The 16595-nt window shown below is 41.3% G+C and overlaps 1 protein-coding gene across 2 annotated transcripts in view; it reads right to left on the bottom strand.

Moving 5' to 3' along the window:
• Nucleotides 1-3686: 3686 nt before the first annotated feature.
• SLC16A10 (solute carrier family 16 member 10) overlaps nt 3687-16595 on the bottom strand; it is a 116414-nt gene continuing 103505 nt past the window's right edge. For both annotated transcript variants that reach the window (XM_032858325.1, XM_032858327.1), the window contains 2 exons: nt 7377-7605; nt 3687-4714 (listed from right to left, as the gene is read on the bottom strand). In XM_032858325.1, coding sequence (XP_032714216.1) covers nt 4482-4714; nt 7377-7605 — 462 coding nt within the window. In that variant the 3' untranslated portion in view covers nt 3687-4481. The remainder of the gene's footprint in view (nt 4715-7376; nt 7606-16595) is intronic.

Below are 16595 nucleotides of genomic sequence, written 5' to 3'. Positions count from 1 at the left end.
GATATTAGCACAAAAGATGCTAGTCATATGAACTTCCTTCCCAGATTTTAATCACATAATTAATGTTTTCAATGTAGACCAATAGAATTCTTTAGTTCAAGGCTGAGAGCAAGCCATTCACCAGGTTACATGACGTGGCGTGGGCTTCCATTCTCCGAAGCCATAGGTACCAGTAAGTAGGGCTGCTAAGCAGCCAGTAGAACTAAGCAAGGAGGTTAATGAACTCCTCAGCAGGTTTTTGAAGGACGAGGGAAGTAAAGAGAAAAAGAATGATAAGGAGAAAGAGAACAGGAAAAGCAAGCAGAGTGTAAGAAAGAACGGAAAAGTGCACTACCAGGAACCCCCGTCGGTGCCACCCACGCTGGACGTGGCCTGCCCCTGTTCACTGCATTTTCTATTCGGTTTTCTCTTGATTTAACAGCAACAGTCATCCGGACATAAAGTGGTTTATAAATAACAAAGGTAAAAATTAAAATATTCTTCAGTGCAGTTAAAAGGATTAGAATTACCAGAAGTAAAAACAAACCTGTGTTTACTTTACAACTAATTGTACATTTACCTTAAGGAATACTATGTAGCCGTCAAAACCCACAAAAATCTTGCCATTTGCAATGATGTGGATGGAACTAGAGGGTATTATGCTGAGTGAAATAAGTCAGAGAAAGACAATTATCATAAGATCTCTCTGATAGGAATTTGAGAGGCAGGACGGGGGTCGTAGGGGGAAGGGAGGGAAAAAAATCAAACAAGATGGGACCGGGGAGGGAGACAAACCATGAGACTCTTAATTTCAGGAAACAAACTAGGGTTGCTGGAGGGGAGGGAAGGGATGGAGTGACCAGGTGGTGGATGTTGGGGAGGGTATGGGCTATGGTGAGTGCTGTGAATTGTGTAAGACTGATGATTCACAGACCTGTACCCCTGAAGCAAGCAATACATTATATGTTAATAAATTTTTTTAAAAAGTGTAGAAAGTTGAAGCTAACAGAGTTACGGTTTGCTTCATACTTGGGCAGAGCCCACGGGATCTTCTGCAAACACATAGAAAAAAGTACTGTGGATCTGGAAGTACAAATGAAGTCCTGCTTCTGTTTCTGACTAGAATTTGAAGCCTAATGCAAGCCTGTGCAACCTCGAGTGGATATTACAAGTCTCTTAGTAGGACTGCAGAAAAAGGATTGCAACTGTGATCAAAGAAATTTATAAATTTTGAGTAAAGTATCAATCTAGGTGGTTTGTTATTACTGAAATGGATGGATACCAAGAGTATCTACTGCTTTAACTGAAATGTTTCTGGAAGATCCATGGGTGTCCGTTACAATAGTATCTGATTCAGAGTCTCTTTAAGGAGGAATAATTATTCCCCTTATATTGTTGGCCTCAAATGCTAGAACCTTCTGAATGTGAGAATTTGCTGATTCTCTCTGAGAATTAGGATGATGAGATAGAAAGCAGAGTTCTGACTCTGCTGTTTTCCTCTCAATTGCATGGATTGAACAAAAACATTTAGGCCCACCAGGTCACTCTCTTGCAATAAAGTTAACACTGTTCAGAAATTAGAAAGGATTTACCTGGAAAGATTAGGGTAACGTTTCTTGTTCTAAAACATAAATCCTTATGAATATTAGTATTTTTCATTTCTAAGTTTGCAGAACTTCCAGAACTTCAGACTTCTAGAGCTTTTTGTACCAAACATGTTATGAAATATAATTTTATAGAATTTAGCATCTTTTGTACTTTTTAACTTTATGTTATTACAGCAAAGAACTCTCCATAACAGTCTATTATAGGAGAGATTTTTCAGTGTCATAGGACTGTTTAATTCATTCCATCTGACTGAAAACTGCATATGTGTAATTTTATACATGAACACAATATTCTGAGATCTAGGTTTTACTATAAATACTTCAGCTACTTCGCCTTTTTTTTTTTTTTAAGTAGGCTCCACTTTACTACTCACAACCCTGAGAGATCACTACCTGAGCTGAGATCAAGAGTCCAAGGCTTAACCAACCCAGCCATCCAGGCGCCCCACTTTGCTCTTTTGTTATGGAAACTAACCTTTGAGTTTCAGATTATTACTTTTTTTTTTTTCCTTTTTAAAATCAGTCAAATTTTGAAAGGGGAAACATTTTGGAGGTCTCTACCGAGTTAATTTTCTCTTTAAGAATTCTTTCTGTAAAATTGGCAGGGGTAGGGACAAGTCTTAGGAGTCTATGCTAAAACTATTAAAAAAATATTTCTATAATGGCAGGTTTGATGATTGGTCTTAGTTGTATATTTTTCTGATCTCAAAAGCACTGATAATAATGAGGAAGCACATTTTTATATAACTAGGCATGAATAAATAAAGAACCCAATAATATATTATCATTTCTAAGCTTTTTTTTTTTTTTTTTTTTTTTTTTTTAGAGCACGGGTGCTTGGGTGGCAAGGGGCAGAGGGAGAGAGAAAATCTCAAGCAGACTCCACGCCCAGCACGGAGCCTGATGCGGGGCTTGAATTCATGACCCTGAGATGAAATCAAGAGTTTGTCACTTAACTGACTGAGCAACCCAGGTGCCCCCTGAGTCATTTTCTAAAAACTTAAAATAAGAATATGAAAGGGCAGAACGGTCAAAATATAGTTGTTTTTTAAGCAGCATAACCTTCCAAAAAGACAAATTACCCAAGTTTCCTAAATATGAAATACAGAAGTAGTAAAAGTTACAACCATGTGTATGTCATAGTAAACTGCTGAATGTCTTCACAATCAAAAATCATTTAAAATCCTATTAAAAATAAATTGCACATTTAGCATTCCTACTTTGAACTTCTGGGTTTTCTAGCTGTTTTATTAACCACCTCACTTCCCTCTAGCCCCCTATGTGGCCTGCCCCCCCAATCCACAACTACAAATCCATATGTTCTTCAGGTTTCAGCTAAAGACAAAGAAAGATTAGATGCTGGAAGAAAAAGTAGGGAGATAAGAGATTAAGTTTCTGTCCTTACAGAGAAGTTCAAAACAGATGGATCCTGGAGGTGCTTTAGAAAAGACAGCATTCTTCCCCAGTAAACAAGCTACATTTGAGGAAGCTCTAATACACATTTATACTTAGGACTTAAATATACTTTGCATATTAACTTTCAAAGACATAAATAAGAAACATTCAGGATGAGGAAAGTATTCCTATTTTTTGTAGATGAGTTTTATTTTTGTAGATGAGTATAGGTCATGGCATGACTTTGGTTTTAATTTTAGGTCTTTAAAACATTAATACTTTTAAATATTAAAATTAAAAATTAAATTTTAATTTTAAATTTAAAAAAATCTTAAAAATTAAAATTAAATATTAAAAAAATACATTTATGCAAGTGTCTTTGCATAAATAGAAAAATCTGAGAATGTTAATGGGGAGTGTGCTGGGATAAATACCAACGAGTGCAAATTTTGCCAGAAGGTTTTGGAAATACAGAAGTTCTCTTTATAAGTGCTTTTAATCTTTCAAGACCTATTAATTTTATAAATGAATTTGAGCAACTGTTTCTATCAGAAGTATTTTCTGCATGAATACAAAGATTTTTTTTCCCCATTTGTACCTGAAACTGCCAACTTGATAACATGCTCAGTAAGACTCTGTGGAAATGTCACGTCCTAGTGCTAACAAATCCCGAAGTCAGAAAAATTCTACGTGAAATGGTCAGAATCTCTTTCATTCATTCTATTTCACTTTATTGTTACACTTTAAACAAGTTCAGAAATTTGGGGGTTTCTGGCTACTTAAGTAAAACACACTGCAAACCGAAAGGGAACAAATGGAGGAGGAAGAAATGCCTGCCTCCCGAATTGCTCTGCCCTTATGACCAGGATCCCTTCTGTGTCGTGCACGAATCTGAACACGGTGCTACCATCTGCTCCTGGAAGCTCCCTGGACACCAGAGCAAGGCGAAATAACTTAATTTCAGATCTTATTTAACAGCAGGCAAGCAGCTTTAACACAGACTTGAGGTTTAGGTAGATCTAAGATTACCTAGAATCCAGGTTTCAGTCTTGTAAAAAGTTTCCCAGTAGCAGAAGAAATTAAAACAGAGATACCGGAATTAAAAACATCACGTGAGACAACAGACAATATTTCCAGTCCTAACCAAATTGCAACCCTTTCATTATAGCTTGAGGTATTTTTAAATATTTGTACAAGCGTATTAGCATTCACAGTTTCCAGAGTTGCTTTTTACTGAAATAGCATCAATGCTCACAATATTTGACTTTCCGACGTAAGTTTTCATATACCAGAGTCTCTGCCCGCACACTCATGGAAATGCCAGACAGCTAGCTATTCAGTGGCAGAAAATGGTTCTTGTAGTAATAAGGGTTCTAGTTCCTCATTATTGTGCTATTCCTAGTATGTAATTAAAAAAATAAGAAATTTGCAATTTATATAAAAGGAAAACTTGCTTAAACTTCTGAAAGCAAGTTCAGTCTGGTAGAGGTATGTAAGACATTAAATAACAGAGTCAGATTCTTTCTTAAAGATTCCGGATGAGCTTGACAGCAGAGAGTTCTGATTCTCCAACATTTTCTCCATCTTTTCTCCTGCAGTGGTTTTATCAATCTCTCTTTGCTTCTTACTATGGATCCAGGGGATAAAACAAAGGACAGCACCTCCAATAAGGGGAGGGATTCCAGAGAGGTAGAATGCCACATCATAGGAGCCCAGCTTGTCACGAAGTAACCCTGGGAAGGGAAAAAACTGTCACTGAGAGAGAACAAGGGTGGCTCCTAGGGGTCTCAGATCAGTCACACATTTCTTAGGAAATGGGTCTGAAGTATAAACCTTTTCTGATACGAGAAAGGAAAAGATCTTAGATCTTTAATCTTGCCACAGACTACAGGTCTTTGGGTTTGTGTACCAAGATATTACATGGAAAAAAATATTTGTAACCAAGCTTTGGCTTTTTCAAAACCGTTCCGAGGCCTTTGGGGTACTGTGACCCAGGGTATAACGGTCCTTATTTCAGGGGAAGGTGGATAAACCACCAGCCTGAAACTTCTCTCATACGCACATATCCCACAATGTCTGTATTGCAAACTTTCTTGGGCCTACTTGCTTATGAAATAACATAAAGGTATTTAAAATTAGGATTCAAGGGGTGCCTCGGTGGCTCTGGCAGTTAAGCATCTGCCTTTGGCTCAGGTCATGATCCTATGGTCCCAAGATCAAGCCCCAGGTCAGGATCCTGGCTCAGCGGGGAACCTGCTTCTCCCTCAGCCTCTGCTCCTCCCCGCTCCCCCGCCTATGCTCTCTCTCTCTCTCCCTCCCTCAAATAAATAAAATCTTTAAAAAGATAAATAAACTTAGAATTCAAAATCATGAAAAATTATAGATCTGAGAGTTAAGATGAAAAAGTTAGATTGTTAAATATATTTCAGCACGTGGGAGTAAAACGTTTGGCAGTCTGATAGCTCCTTGGGCCCTGCTTCTGAAAACTCTCATTCAGAATACTCCTTATTTCTGGGGGTATAGCTCAGTGGTAGAGCATTTGACTGCAGAATACTCCTTATTTCTAATTTCTCTAACAAAATCCGGATTTTTTTTTAAAGATTTTATTTCTTAAGTAATCTCTATACCCAACATGGGGCTCAAACTCCCTACCCTGAGATCAAGAGTCACAGGCTCTACCAACTGAGCCAGCCATGTGCCCCACAAAACCCAGATTTTAAGAGTTATCTTAGTGTTTTTAAACTTTTGTCGCTTTTAAAATAAAACATCAGTTATCCGAAATGTCCAGGGAACACAATGAATTGAGTATCTGACTTTTTGAAATAAACTGCCGAGAATTTGTCCATTAAGTACTGACACATTAAAAAAATGTACATTTATGCTAGACGGAAACCTAAAATATACAGATACAACATTAGATATTGTATTAGAAATTAGAAATGTATATTGTACAACAATATACAGATACAACAGATACAACAATATGCAGATACAATTTTCCTATCTTCTGAATCAGAATATTCTGAATGTAACTATACCTTTCCTCCTTCTGAGCACTAATTATCATGTCTGACTGTCATACTGTGACCCCTCAGAACCTCCTGGTGAGCCAAGAGCTTTCGGTTGCCAGCGGCCACCTATTCGGCCTACTTTGGAAGTTTCCGGTTATCTCCCGTTACTGGTCTGTTCTCAGTTATTTCTAGTTGCAAACAGCATTCCTACCAAAGTGCTGCTTATAATCTGCTGTAGACTTGGAAACCCTAAAAATCCAAGCTTGTGAGGTGTAAAAATAGTGGAAGTCGTGTATTATCTGGGGGACAGGGGAAGGGCTGGAGGGTCCTCCTGCGGGGAAACTGAGACCTTTAGTGATTGTTTGCTTATTCATGACTACGTTCCCAGTTGGCAAAGTTGCTAGATATGAGTGGTTCTGGATAGGAGCGTGAGCTTTCGCTGGGCCCCTCATAGGCCAGACACAGATGACAATACATACAATTCAACCTTATCCTAGTTTTATCGAATCATAACCTAATAATTCACATGGGCACCCAAGTTATATTGAACACAAGGCACCTTTATACTGTTCAGAAGATTTCTAATGGTAAAATTCATAGAACATAAAATTAACCATTTCTGTGGCATTTACCACATTCACAATGTTGTAAAACCACCACCTCTATCTAGTCCCAAAATATTTTTATCACACCAGAAGGAAATGCCATACCCATTAAGCAGTTAGTTATTCCCTAATTCCCCTTCCTTCCCGCCCCTGGAAACCACCAATTTGCTCTCTGCCTCTATGGAGTTACCTCTTCTGCATATTTCATGTAAATAAAATCTGACAGTGTGTGACCTTTTGTATTTGGCTTCTTTCACTTCGCATAATGGTCACAAGGTTCGTCCCCCTGGTGGCATGTATTGATTGGTACAATACTTGCTTTTTATGGCTGAATGCTATCCCATTATATAGCTACACACATTCTGTTTATCCATCTACTGATGGACACTTCAGTTGTTTCCACTAAATGCTGTTTTCCATTAATTATTTCTGGGGGGGGGGATATGATCTCTTACACAAAGTGTACATATTTAGAAATCTTTTAGAATCTTCATCTCTTTTTAAAAAGCAACTGTGTTTCCATTTCCCCAAAACATACTAAATGAAATATAGGCATTGTGAAAGCTTAAAGCCCAGAAGCTTACAATTGGACATTTTATAGAGTGTGTTTTGTATCAATAAGGATAAGAGGGACTCCTCAGCAAACTTTTTCAACACGTCATCCAAGGCTGGTCTTATTAAAAATTTGTTATCAGTAAGGCACACACAAAAGCAAAAGACCGGCAACCTAAAAATCATATTTTCCATATAGTAAATTACTGAAGAATCATCATATTTACCTGCAATAGGTGGGCCCACAGTCATGGGTAGAGACATGAATCCAAGTAGAAATCCAATTGCTTGAGAAACATCCTGGGCACCAACTAACTCAAAGGCAATGGGGGCCATAATGGAAATGAAGCATCCATCGAAGAGACCCAAGATAAGACAGACAGCAATTAGGGCCCCAAAGACCCTACATAGGGGAATCATCATGGACATCAGACCAATGAAGAGAAAGGAGATTACCTAGGACAAGACAGCACAATGTCAACTCCACTCTCAGGAAAAGTAAATGTTACAATCACCAAGCAACATGCTTAGGACTTTTGCCCAACTATTGGTTAGTTGCTTCCCTGGCCCAATTCACCTTGATTTTATATATATAATCAACTCCCATAATCATCTCCCCTAAGTTCCCCTAGCACTTTCTCAAAATTTCCATAAAGGAACAAGAGTAAAATAAGTATTTTTATTACTTACTTTCCCCTTCAGCCTGTAAGTTCTTTGAAGTCTGAATCTGTACAAAAGTCATATTTGGAGTAGATAATCTAAGGTTTAAGAATCTTACACCCGGGGGTGCCTGAGTGGCTCAGTGGGTTAAGCCTCTGCCTTCAGCTCAGGTCATAATCCCAGGGTCCTGGGATTGAGCCCCGCATCGGGCTCTCTGCTCATCGGGGTGCCTGCTTCCTCCTCTCTCTCTCTGCCTGCCTCTCTGCCTACTTGTGATCTCTATCTGTCAAATAAATAAATAAAATCTTAAAAAAAAAAAAAAAGAATCTTACACCCGGTTGATGGGGCAACTGGGTGACTCAGTGGGTTAAAGTCTCTGCTTTCAGCTCAAGTCATGAGCCCGGTGGTCCTGGGATCGAGCCCCGTATCGGGTGCTCTGCTCAGCAGGGAGCCTGCTTCCCCCTTTCTGCCTGCCTCTCTGCCTACTTGTGATCTGTCAAATAAATAAATAAATAAATAAATCTTAAAAAAAAAAAGAATCTTACACCTGGTTGATACTCAATAAATATTTGTTCTTCGAGAATCAGCTCAAATTCATTCATCAAACATCTGATTTTGAAGTTATATATACCCTATTAGCGTTAGTCCTCTACAAAAGGAAAATATGCCAGCAAGCTTTAGTACTTCACATCACACAGCTTCCAGCTTGGGGACTAGAATGACGTAAGGTTTAGACATTTAAATAATTTAGAATACGTTGCCTGCCAATATTCCAGACATATTCCAAATATTCAGACCAAGTGAGATTAAAATAAGTATCTATGATTTGCTATGTATTACATAAATATGTACTGAATTTCGATTATTCAAATTCCAATTAAGTTTTGACTATCATAGGAAATATGTATAATATGCAAATGAAAATATAAACATATTCTACTAGAACATCCTAAGAGCTAAATTATGTAATCTAATTTTATTTGATAATGTAAATCAATGTGATTATTTAATGATATTTTCAAACACTGTCTTCTGGTGATACAGCACAGATATACCCTATTTAAGCACAGACTTAAGGCTGAGAAATACTCTGAGCCATGGAACACTTTCATTTAATGGTAGAGTAGTTAACAGAACCAAACACTTGATGTCGCCTGCCATTGGGTAGCTTCTGTGCTCTGTGCTGTATACGGTGCCACGTGAATAAACCCTGGTTCCTTACCCTTGGGTTGTGGGGGGATGAACATGGAAAACGACTGTACATCGAGTGTTCTAGATATTCCATAGTTGCATATTCCAAGGACGGTGGATACACAAAAGGGAGCAGGCAATTCAGTAACTTTTTTAGACAAAGAACTAAATGAAACTGGACAGTTCACCAGTCAGCAGAAGAAATGTTTCAAAAAGCATCAGCCTTCTTAGAAATATGCACAGGATAGCAGGATCATTTACTTAGTGTTTATTAAATGCCAGGCACTGTTGGGGCGCCTGGGTGGCTCAGTGGGTTAAAGCCTCTGCCTTCGGCTCGGGTCATGATCCCAGGGTCCTGGGACTGAGCCCCAAATCAGGCTTCCTGCTCAGTGGGAGCCTGCTTCCTCTTCTCTCTCTGCCTGCCTCTGTCAAATAAATAAAATCTTTTAAAATAAATAAATAAATAAATAAATGTCAGGCATCATTCCAAGCATGTTAGCTAGTGATCTCCTAACAACTTCATGAAGTGGGTACTAATGTGATGCCCATTTTACAGATGCAGAGTGATGCTGGGAGACTTTTAGTAACGTGTCTACATATGCCCACCCGGGAACCCCTGGTCTGCGCAGACGGGAGCAGCGAGCAGGCAGAACTCTTCCGGGGGGTACCTCCCACGACGAGGGGGCTGGGAGGAAGGGAGCGACCGTATAAAGCAGCCATCTGGGTTCCATCTTCTATCCTGCTTTTCCCACCTCCGGCCCACCAAGCTCAGTCACTCAGCTCAGGGCAGCCGCGCACAAGCTCCTCCGCGGCCGATTGCCTGCTGGGCCGCACGCAGGGCCCAGCGTGTGGACGGACTCAGGAGGAGGCGCCGCAGTTGCACCAAGTTCTCCAGCGGATCGTAACGCAAGTGGTCCGCGGACCGCGCGGGAAGAAACATGCTCTTGAAACAAGTGGCAGACTCCAGGTTAGGTCTCTTTTTGGTACCATCATACCATACAGCTGATGCATTTTTCTTCTTCACTATTAAAACAGGACTTTATGGTATAATAGTTTAAGACTCTGAGTTAGTTATTTGAAAATTAAGTCTGGCATTCACTTTTTCTAAAGAACACCATCTCCCATTCTCCTGTTTGTTTGTTTTTTTTTTTTCCTCCTTCTTTGTTAAAGATTTTATTTACTCATTTGTGAGAGAGAGCAAGCAAGAGCGGGGGAGGGGCAGAAGGAGAAGAAAAGGGAGAAGCAGGCTCCCCCGCTGAGCAGGGAGCCTGCCTGGTGCTCATGACAGGAGCAGAAAGCAGAAACTTAACCGGAGGAGCCACCCAGGTGTTCCTTTTTATTTTCTACTTGAACACTTCCTCCAACCCAATTCAATGAAAACACATGCATAATTTCTCTGCATGGGTAATTAGTGGGCTTGCAGCCTGGTAGGTTGGAAAGAACTAAGGTTCAGAGGAACAAGACAAGGTTCCATTCCAGCTCTCTGTGACCCTGAACAAGTAAAAAAAAAAAAAAAAAAGGCTTCCCAATATTTCCCATCTACAGAAAAAGATCTAAAAATAAAATGTAGAAACTAGTTTTGTAAGGGCCTATTTAGCCAGAGGGATTCCATCTTGGGTTAAACAGTGATTTTGTTGTTTATTCGGTAAAACTTAAAACTGACCCTGCCCCCCTCCCCCCCTCCCCCGGAACTTACTTAAAAGCAAGCCCAGGAAACCAGTCCCAGGTAACAAAGCCCAAATACAAGGATGGGTCAGGCCGGGTGGAGACATCCAATCAGTGGGGGCATATACTGTCCCCTTAGCTACCAAGGAGTATGGGCCCCACCTTTTGGGCACCAATTCTGACCAAGGTGGTAGGCTAACTCAGATATCTACTAGGGTAAATTGTAATTCAGTTACAATTGAATTGTGTGTGACCTAGCATGGCTGTGCAGCTTTCTCTGTGTGTTACAATCTCATTGGCCGCCTGTGTGTGGCCAGGCCCAACCACTTGGCCCTTGCCCTTTAAAAGTTAGTAGGTAAGGGGGGGGGGGTCGCCCTCTCTGTAAGAGGCGCAGCCCCGAACGTTCAGGTTGATTCTTGATGCTTAGTGTGAAATAAAGCTTTGCTTGACCTTCACTTTGTATCAGTCTCGCTCCTTTAATCACGGACCCATTATTGGGGGACCTTTCAGTTTGAAATTCACAAGTACATAAAGATTTTAGGAGTATTATCATTGATAACCTAACCACACTTTAATAGTCTTAATTATATATATTTTTTTAACTCTGCCTACAAACATAAAAGGAGATAAACATGGAAAGTCATAACTTATCACAAACTCCAGAGAATCTAGAATAAAATTTCTGGACACTATGGGGCCACATTCAATGAATTTAACTGGTCAAGCCACCGACTAAACGTTCCCAACCATGCCACTGTAACTATATGAGGTTTGCTTTCTTCTTCTTTTTTTTTTTTAATAAAGATTTTATTTATTCATTTTTCAGAGAAAGAGCACAAGCAGGGGGAGCCCCAGGCAGAGCAGGCAGAGAGAGAAGCAGACTCCCCACTAAGCCCGATGCGGGACTGGATCCCAGGACCCTGGGACCATGACCCGAGCCAAAAGCAGGCACTTAATCAACTGAGCCACCCAGGCATCCCCAGGTTTGCTTTCAAGAATATTTTTTTCTTTGAGTAACTTCCTGTTCTTTTCTATTTTGTTCAGTAAAAATCTCTCCCAAGATAAGAGAACCAGAGTAAATTATTGAAAGTCTAAGCACACCAAATCAATTGAGCTCAATATATGAATGTTTTTCTCAAATTTAAGACCCTTTACTTCTGGTGGTTATACTGATTTTTCTATACATTTTTGGCCCCTTCTAATTTTTGTTCTTTGGTTAGTTTTGTAAAAAATAATTCACTTAAGAGTTTCAAGTTTAGGGGTGCCTGGGTGGCTCAGTGGGTTAAGCCACTGACCTTCCGCTCAGGTCATGACCTCAGGATCCGGGGATCGAGCCCCGTATTGGGCTTTTTGCTCAGCGGGGAGCCTGCTTCTCTCTCTCTCTGCCTGCCTCTCTGCCTACTTGTGATCTTTCTCTGTCAAATAAATAAATAAAATCTAAAAAAAAAAAAAAAAGGTTTCAAATTTAGTAGGAGTGTCTAGGCGGCTCAGTCAGTTAAGCATCTGACTCTTGATTTTGGTTCAAGTTATGATCTCAGGGTCATGAGATCCAGCCCTGTGTTGGGCTCTGCACTGGGCTTAAAGTCCGCTTAAGGTTCTCTTTTTCCCCTCTCCCTCTGCCCCTCCCCACCTCTCTTAAAAAAAAAAAAAAGTTTCAAATTTATGTATATATTACTATATATTTGAACTTAACAGTTTCTTAATACTTTACCTGACTACAAGTTCTCAGTTCAAACTATATTAACTATATTCTCCCTTTTTCAATTACTTGACAATAACTATTGTTACTCAAAATTGTTAAGTTTTAATAAATAGAAATTGTTATTTAAAAGTAAAGTTTCTTGGTTTTTTGTTAAGAATTGAGTTCATTGGCATTTACACATTTATCCTTTACCATCTCTCAGAAAATAGCTAGAGAACTGTTCATAGGGGAGTTTCTGTACTTCATCATTTCCCCAAATAAATACTGATCCATACATCAAATATTGATTTGTAAATACCGGGCTACGGTTTGAAAGATAAATAAATTTAATATTACTACAAACTTCTTTCCCCTCCTCCAGCACAGCAGCTCTGGTTAGATTTAAATGAGGTTTTGTTTTTTTTTAAGATTTCATTTATTTGACAGAGAGACAGAGAGAGAGGGAACACAAGCAGGGGGAGCGGGAGAGGGAGAAGCAGGCTTTCCGAGGAGCAGGGAGCCAGGTGCGGGGCTTAATTCCAGGACTCCTGGTATGATGATGACCTGAGCCTAAGGCAGATGGCTTAACTGAGTCTCCCAAGCGCCCCTAAATGAAGTATTCAGAGGTCCCTAATTCTCTGCTAGCCTCTGGCACTGACATTTAATAAGGCATTGACGGCTGAGATGTCTTTCTTGCTTTTGTTTTCTTAAAATCACCCAAGGAAATATCTTCTGTCACAGTATTATAGGTTCTATTACAGAACACCTTGCTTGAGTTTGTTTACATACTTAACAAAAAAATTGGGATGGGTCTTTCTTTCCCTTTTTTTTCCCCTATTATCTTTCCCTATTTCTTTCACTAAAAGAACATTCTTGGAGAAATGTCAGTTTAAGTTTTGCTCAAGAATCTAAGTATAGTTCCAGAAGAAAAATGAGCTGCATCTGATAAGCAGTAGGCATTTTCAGAAGCAGACACACAACTGGCCCCAGTTAGAGTCAACTGTTGCTCCTACGAATTTATTCACTATAAAGTTTCCAGACGTTTCCAGCTAGGAGCCCCGAGCAGAAAGCCTTTAACCGTTATTATTCCGTATGACGCAGTTCAGTCATCTCTTTGCTCGGCATTTAAAGTGGTTAAGCTGGAAACACGAAACCAGGACCCTGATGGGAGTTTACATTCAGAACTCTGAAGCGGAGGTGTGAGACTGCCGAACCAGGAGGTGAGGAGTCTGTCTATAAGCAGAGGTCTCCGGGGTGCCGGGCCGGCTCACTTGGTGGCGTGTGCGACTCAGGGTTGTGGGTTCGAGCCCCACGTTGGGTGTACAGATAACTTCAAAAAAATTATAAGCAAAGATCTCTAGTTCAGGATAACCAAGGTTTCCTTTCTTGAGACCTGTTCCAAATCAGGATCTGCTTCAGTATTTGATAGAATATTAAAACATAATCAAAGGAAGGGTTTATTAATCATCCACTCTGGGGAGATGCTTTACATGGCTGTCACCGTGACTCCTTACCGCAGCCCTTGGCCGCTTCTGGAGATAGCTGGTGACAAGAACTGGGGTAAACTCAGGTCTCACTCCAGAGCCTGTGCTTTTCAGCTCTGCAGCCTCCCAGACCCAAGATGATCGTGACCAGAAATTAGACCATGTGGGAGGTTATGAAGTGTGTTCTGTGCCCAGCTGCTAGGAGATTGGGAGGGGGGAGATCTGTCACAGCCGGGTAAGGCTGGGCTGTAACGGACAAAAGCAGGGAGCGGGTATGTCTGCCCCACCCATGACGAGAAGGTAAGGAAGGTGAGCAGTGGGAGCCTTCCAGATCTCACAGGTCAGGCCAAGAGGTCGCCAGCCAGCGAGGGAAAGAAAGGGCAAAAAGCAACCAGGCAGAGCTGGAGTTGGTTGTGGCAAAGAACAGCCGAGAATCAAAAACCAAACTCAACGGTTGGGAGTTGGGCAGGGAGGCCAAGGAAAAGGAGAGACAGAGGAGGGGAGCGAGGCCAGGAGCCACCGCACACACTGAAGGCCTTCCTTCTCCTTCACAGGCCTCTCCGAAATGCATTCCGCTCACCTGTGACTCAGCAGACACTACTGTGGAGAATGGATTACTGCTTCCATCTCAGGAATCTCTCCTCCACATACGACCACAGTGACTTTAAAATGTGAAATTAGGGGGTGCCTGGGTGGCTCAGTTAGTTGAGCGTCTGCCTTCAGCTCAGATCATGATCCTAGGGTCCTGGGATCAAGTCCTATGTCGGGCTCCCTGCTTAGCCGGGAGCCTGCTTCTCCCTCTGTCCCTTTCCTGGCTCATGCTCTCTCTCTCAAATACAGAAAGAAAATCTTTAAAAAAATAAAATAAAAAATAAAGTGTGAAATCAGGGGCACCTGACTCTTGATTTCAGCTCAGGTCATGATCTCAGGGTCGTGAGATCGAGCCCTGTGTCGGGCTCCATGCTCAGTGGGGTGTCTGCTTGAGATTCTTCCCCTCTCCTTCTTCCCCCCTCAAATAAATACATCTTTTTTAAAAATGTGAAATCAAACCATGTCATTCTCCAGCAAAGACTCACTACACTTCAAGTAAAATCTCTTCGTTTGGCTTTTAAGGTCCTATATAATGTGGCCCTTCCTAGTTTCCCAAACTCTTGCCATGTCACTCCCTATATTCTTGAGCTCTTCCTTTTTCCTGCCGCCAGTATTGCTCCAGGAACTCAGGGGCCATGCATGTCTTGTGTGTATCACCCCACCCGGGTCTAGGCTGGAGCACAGTAGACACAATCGTTGGACAGAATGAAAGAAGTGGAGAGTCCGTAATGTAGCAAGTGTCCATTAGAGGGTTCCCTTGACCCTCGAGAACAAGACCAACTGTTCTACAAGCATGTCCACATAAAAGGTCCTAATGAAAGTAGACTGATCATAATACAGTAAATGCTTTCAAAAGGAGCACTCTACCAGCTATGGACGCTTCCTTCCACCACGTGACCAGACTCCTTTCTGCAGACAGCAGAAGGGAGCCACACACAGCCACCCACAGTGAGGCCGCCTCCCTGCTCCTCAGGGTTCACACCTCCAATACCGTCCTCAAAGGGTTGGGGTTAGGAGTACCAGAGACTGCACGTGGGGCACTGAGCTCATCGTCTGCCACATGGAAATAATAAATGGCAGCTGCTGTTATTTCAAATCACTTAATGAAAGTTATTTTATCTGTAATAAATGCTTTTTCCAATCATTTTCCTACATCCAAATCCCACTTAAGGCCCGGTTCAAATACTGCCTCCCATCTATACGATGAGGAGACACGCTCACTACTCCCTACTCCCAAACTGCCCCCCACCCCAGACTTCACCTTCCCTTCACAGCCAAGCTTCTAGGCAAAGTAGTCTACATGGCCATTTATTCACATTTATTCAGTGATTCTGATCATTCTTTAGCACCTGCCACTGCGTTGCTAAATCCAATGAAAACTTTTAGTCTTTTTTTTTTTTAAGATTTTATTTATTTATTTGAGAGAGAGAGCATGAGAGGGGGAAAGTCAGAGGGAGAAGCAGACTCCCCATGGAGCTGGGAGTCCGAGGCAGGACTCGATTCCAGGACTCTGGGACCATGACCTGAGCTGAAGGCAGTTGCCTAACCAACTGAGCCACCCAAGGTGCCAAAAACCTTCTAGGTTTTTAGCTCTCACTAGCTGCTGACACTGCTGAACACTCCTGTCTTGAAAACACTCTGAGCCCTGCTTCTTTCCCACCAATCTGGCCACTCCTTTCACTCCCGGCTGCACACCCCGGCCACCACTCCCGCATATAGCCCGCAAATGCCGAAGTCCCACAGGTCTCTTGACTCTCTCAGGAGCTCCAAACCCAGCCTTCCCACAAACAGCACAAATTTAAAATGGCAAAAATGAACTCAGCATCTTACTCTGTTACTGAATCATTGATCTTAATGAAGCAGCACAACCATCCAGTCTGTGACTAGAACCACAAACCTCAGACCCCACGGAGGGGGCTCCATCACCCCCAGGGTCCCGGTTTCACAACGCTTTATTGCAATGCTTCTGCCTTGGCTCCTCCTGCCTTGACGACTTCAATAGTCTCCAGCCAGTCCCTCTGCCTCCACTTTTTTTAAACAGCCTTATTGAGATAATAAATTCACCTACCATAAAATTCGCCCCTTTAAAGTCAATACTGTGTGGGTTTTAGTTAACAAAGTTGTACCACCATCACCACTGCCTAATTTTAGAATATTTCTATCACTCCAGAAAG

The sequence above is a fragment of the Lontra canadensis genome, unplaced genomic scaffold (assembly GCF_010015895.1).
Source record: "Lontra canadensis isolate GAN:19392208 unplaced genomic scaffold, GSC_riverotter_1.0 scaffold14, whole genome shotgun sequence".
In the NCBI taxonomy this organism is placed as follows: domain Eukaryota; kingdom Metazoa; phylum Chordata; class Mammalia; order Carnivora; family Mustelidae; genus Lontra; species Lontra canadensis.
This window is presented reverse-complemented; position numbering and strand designations above follow the sequence as displayed.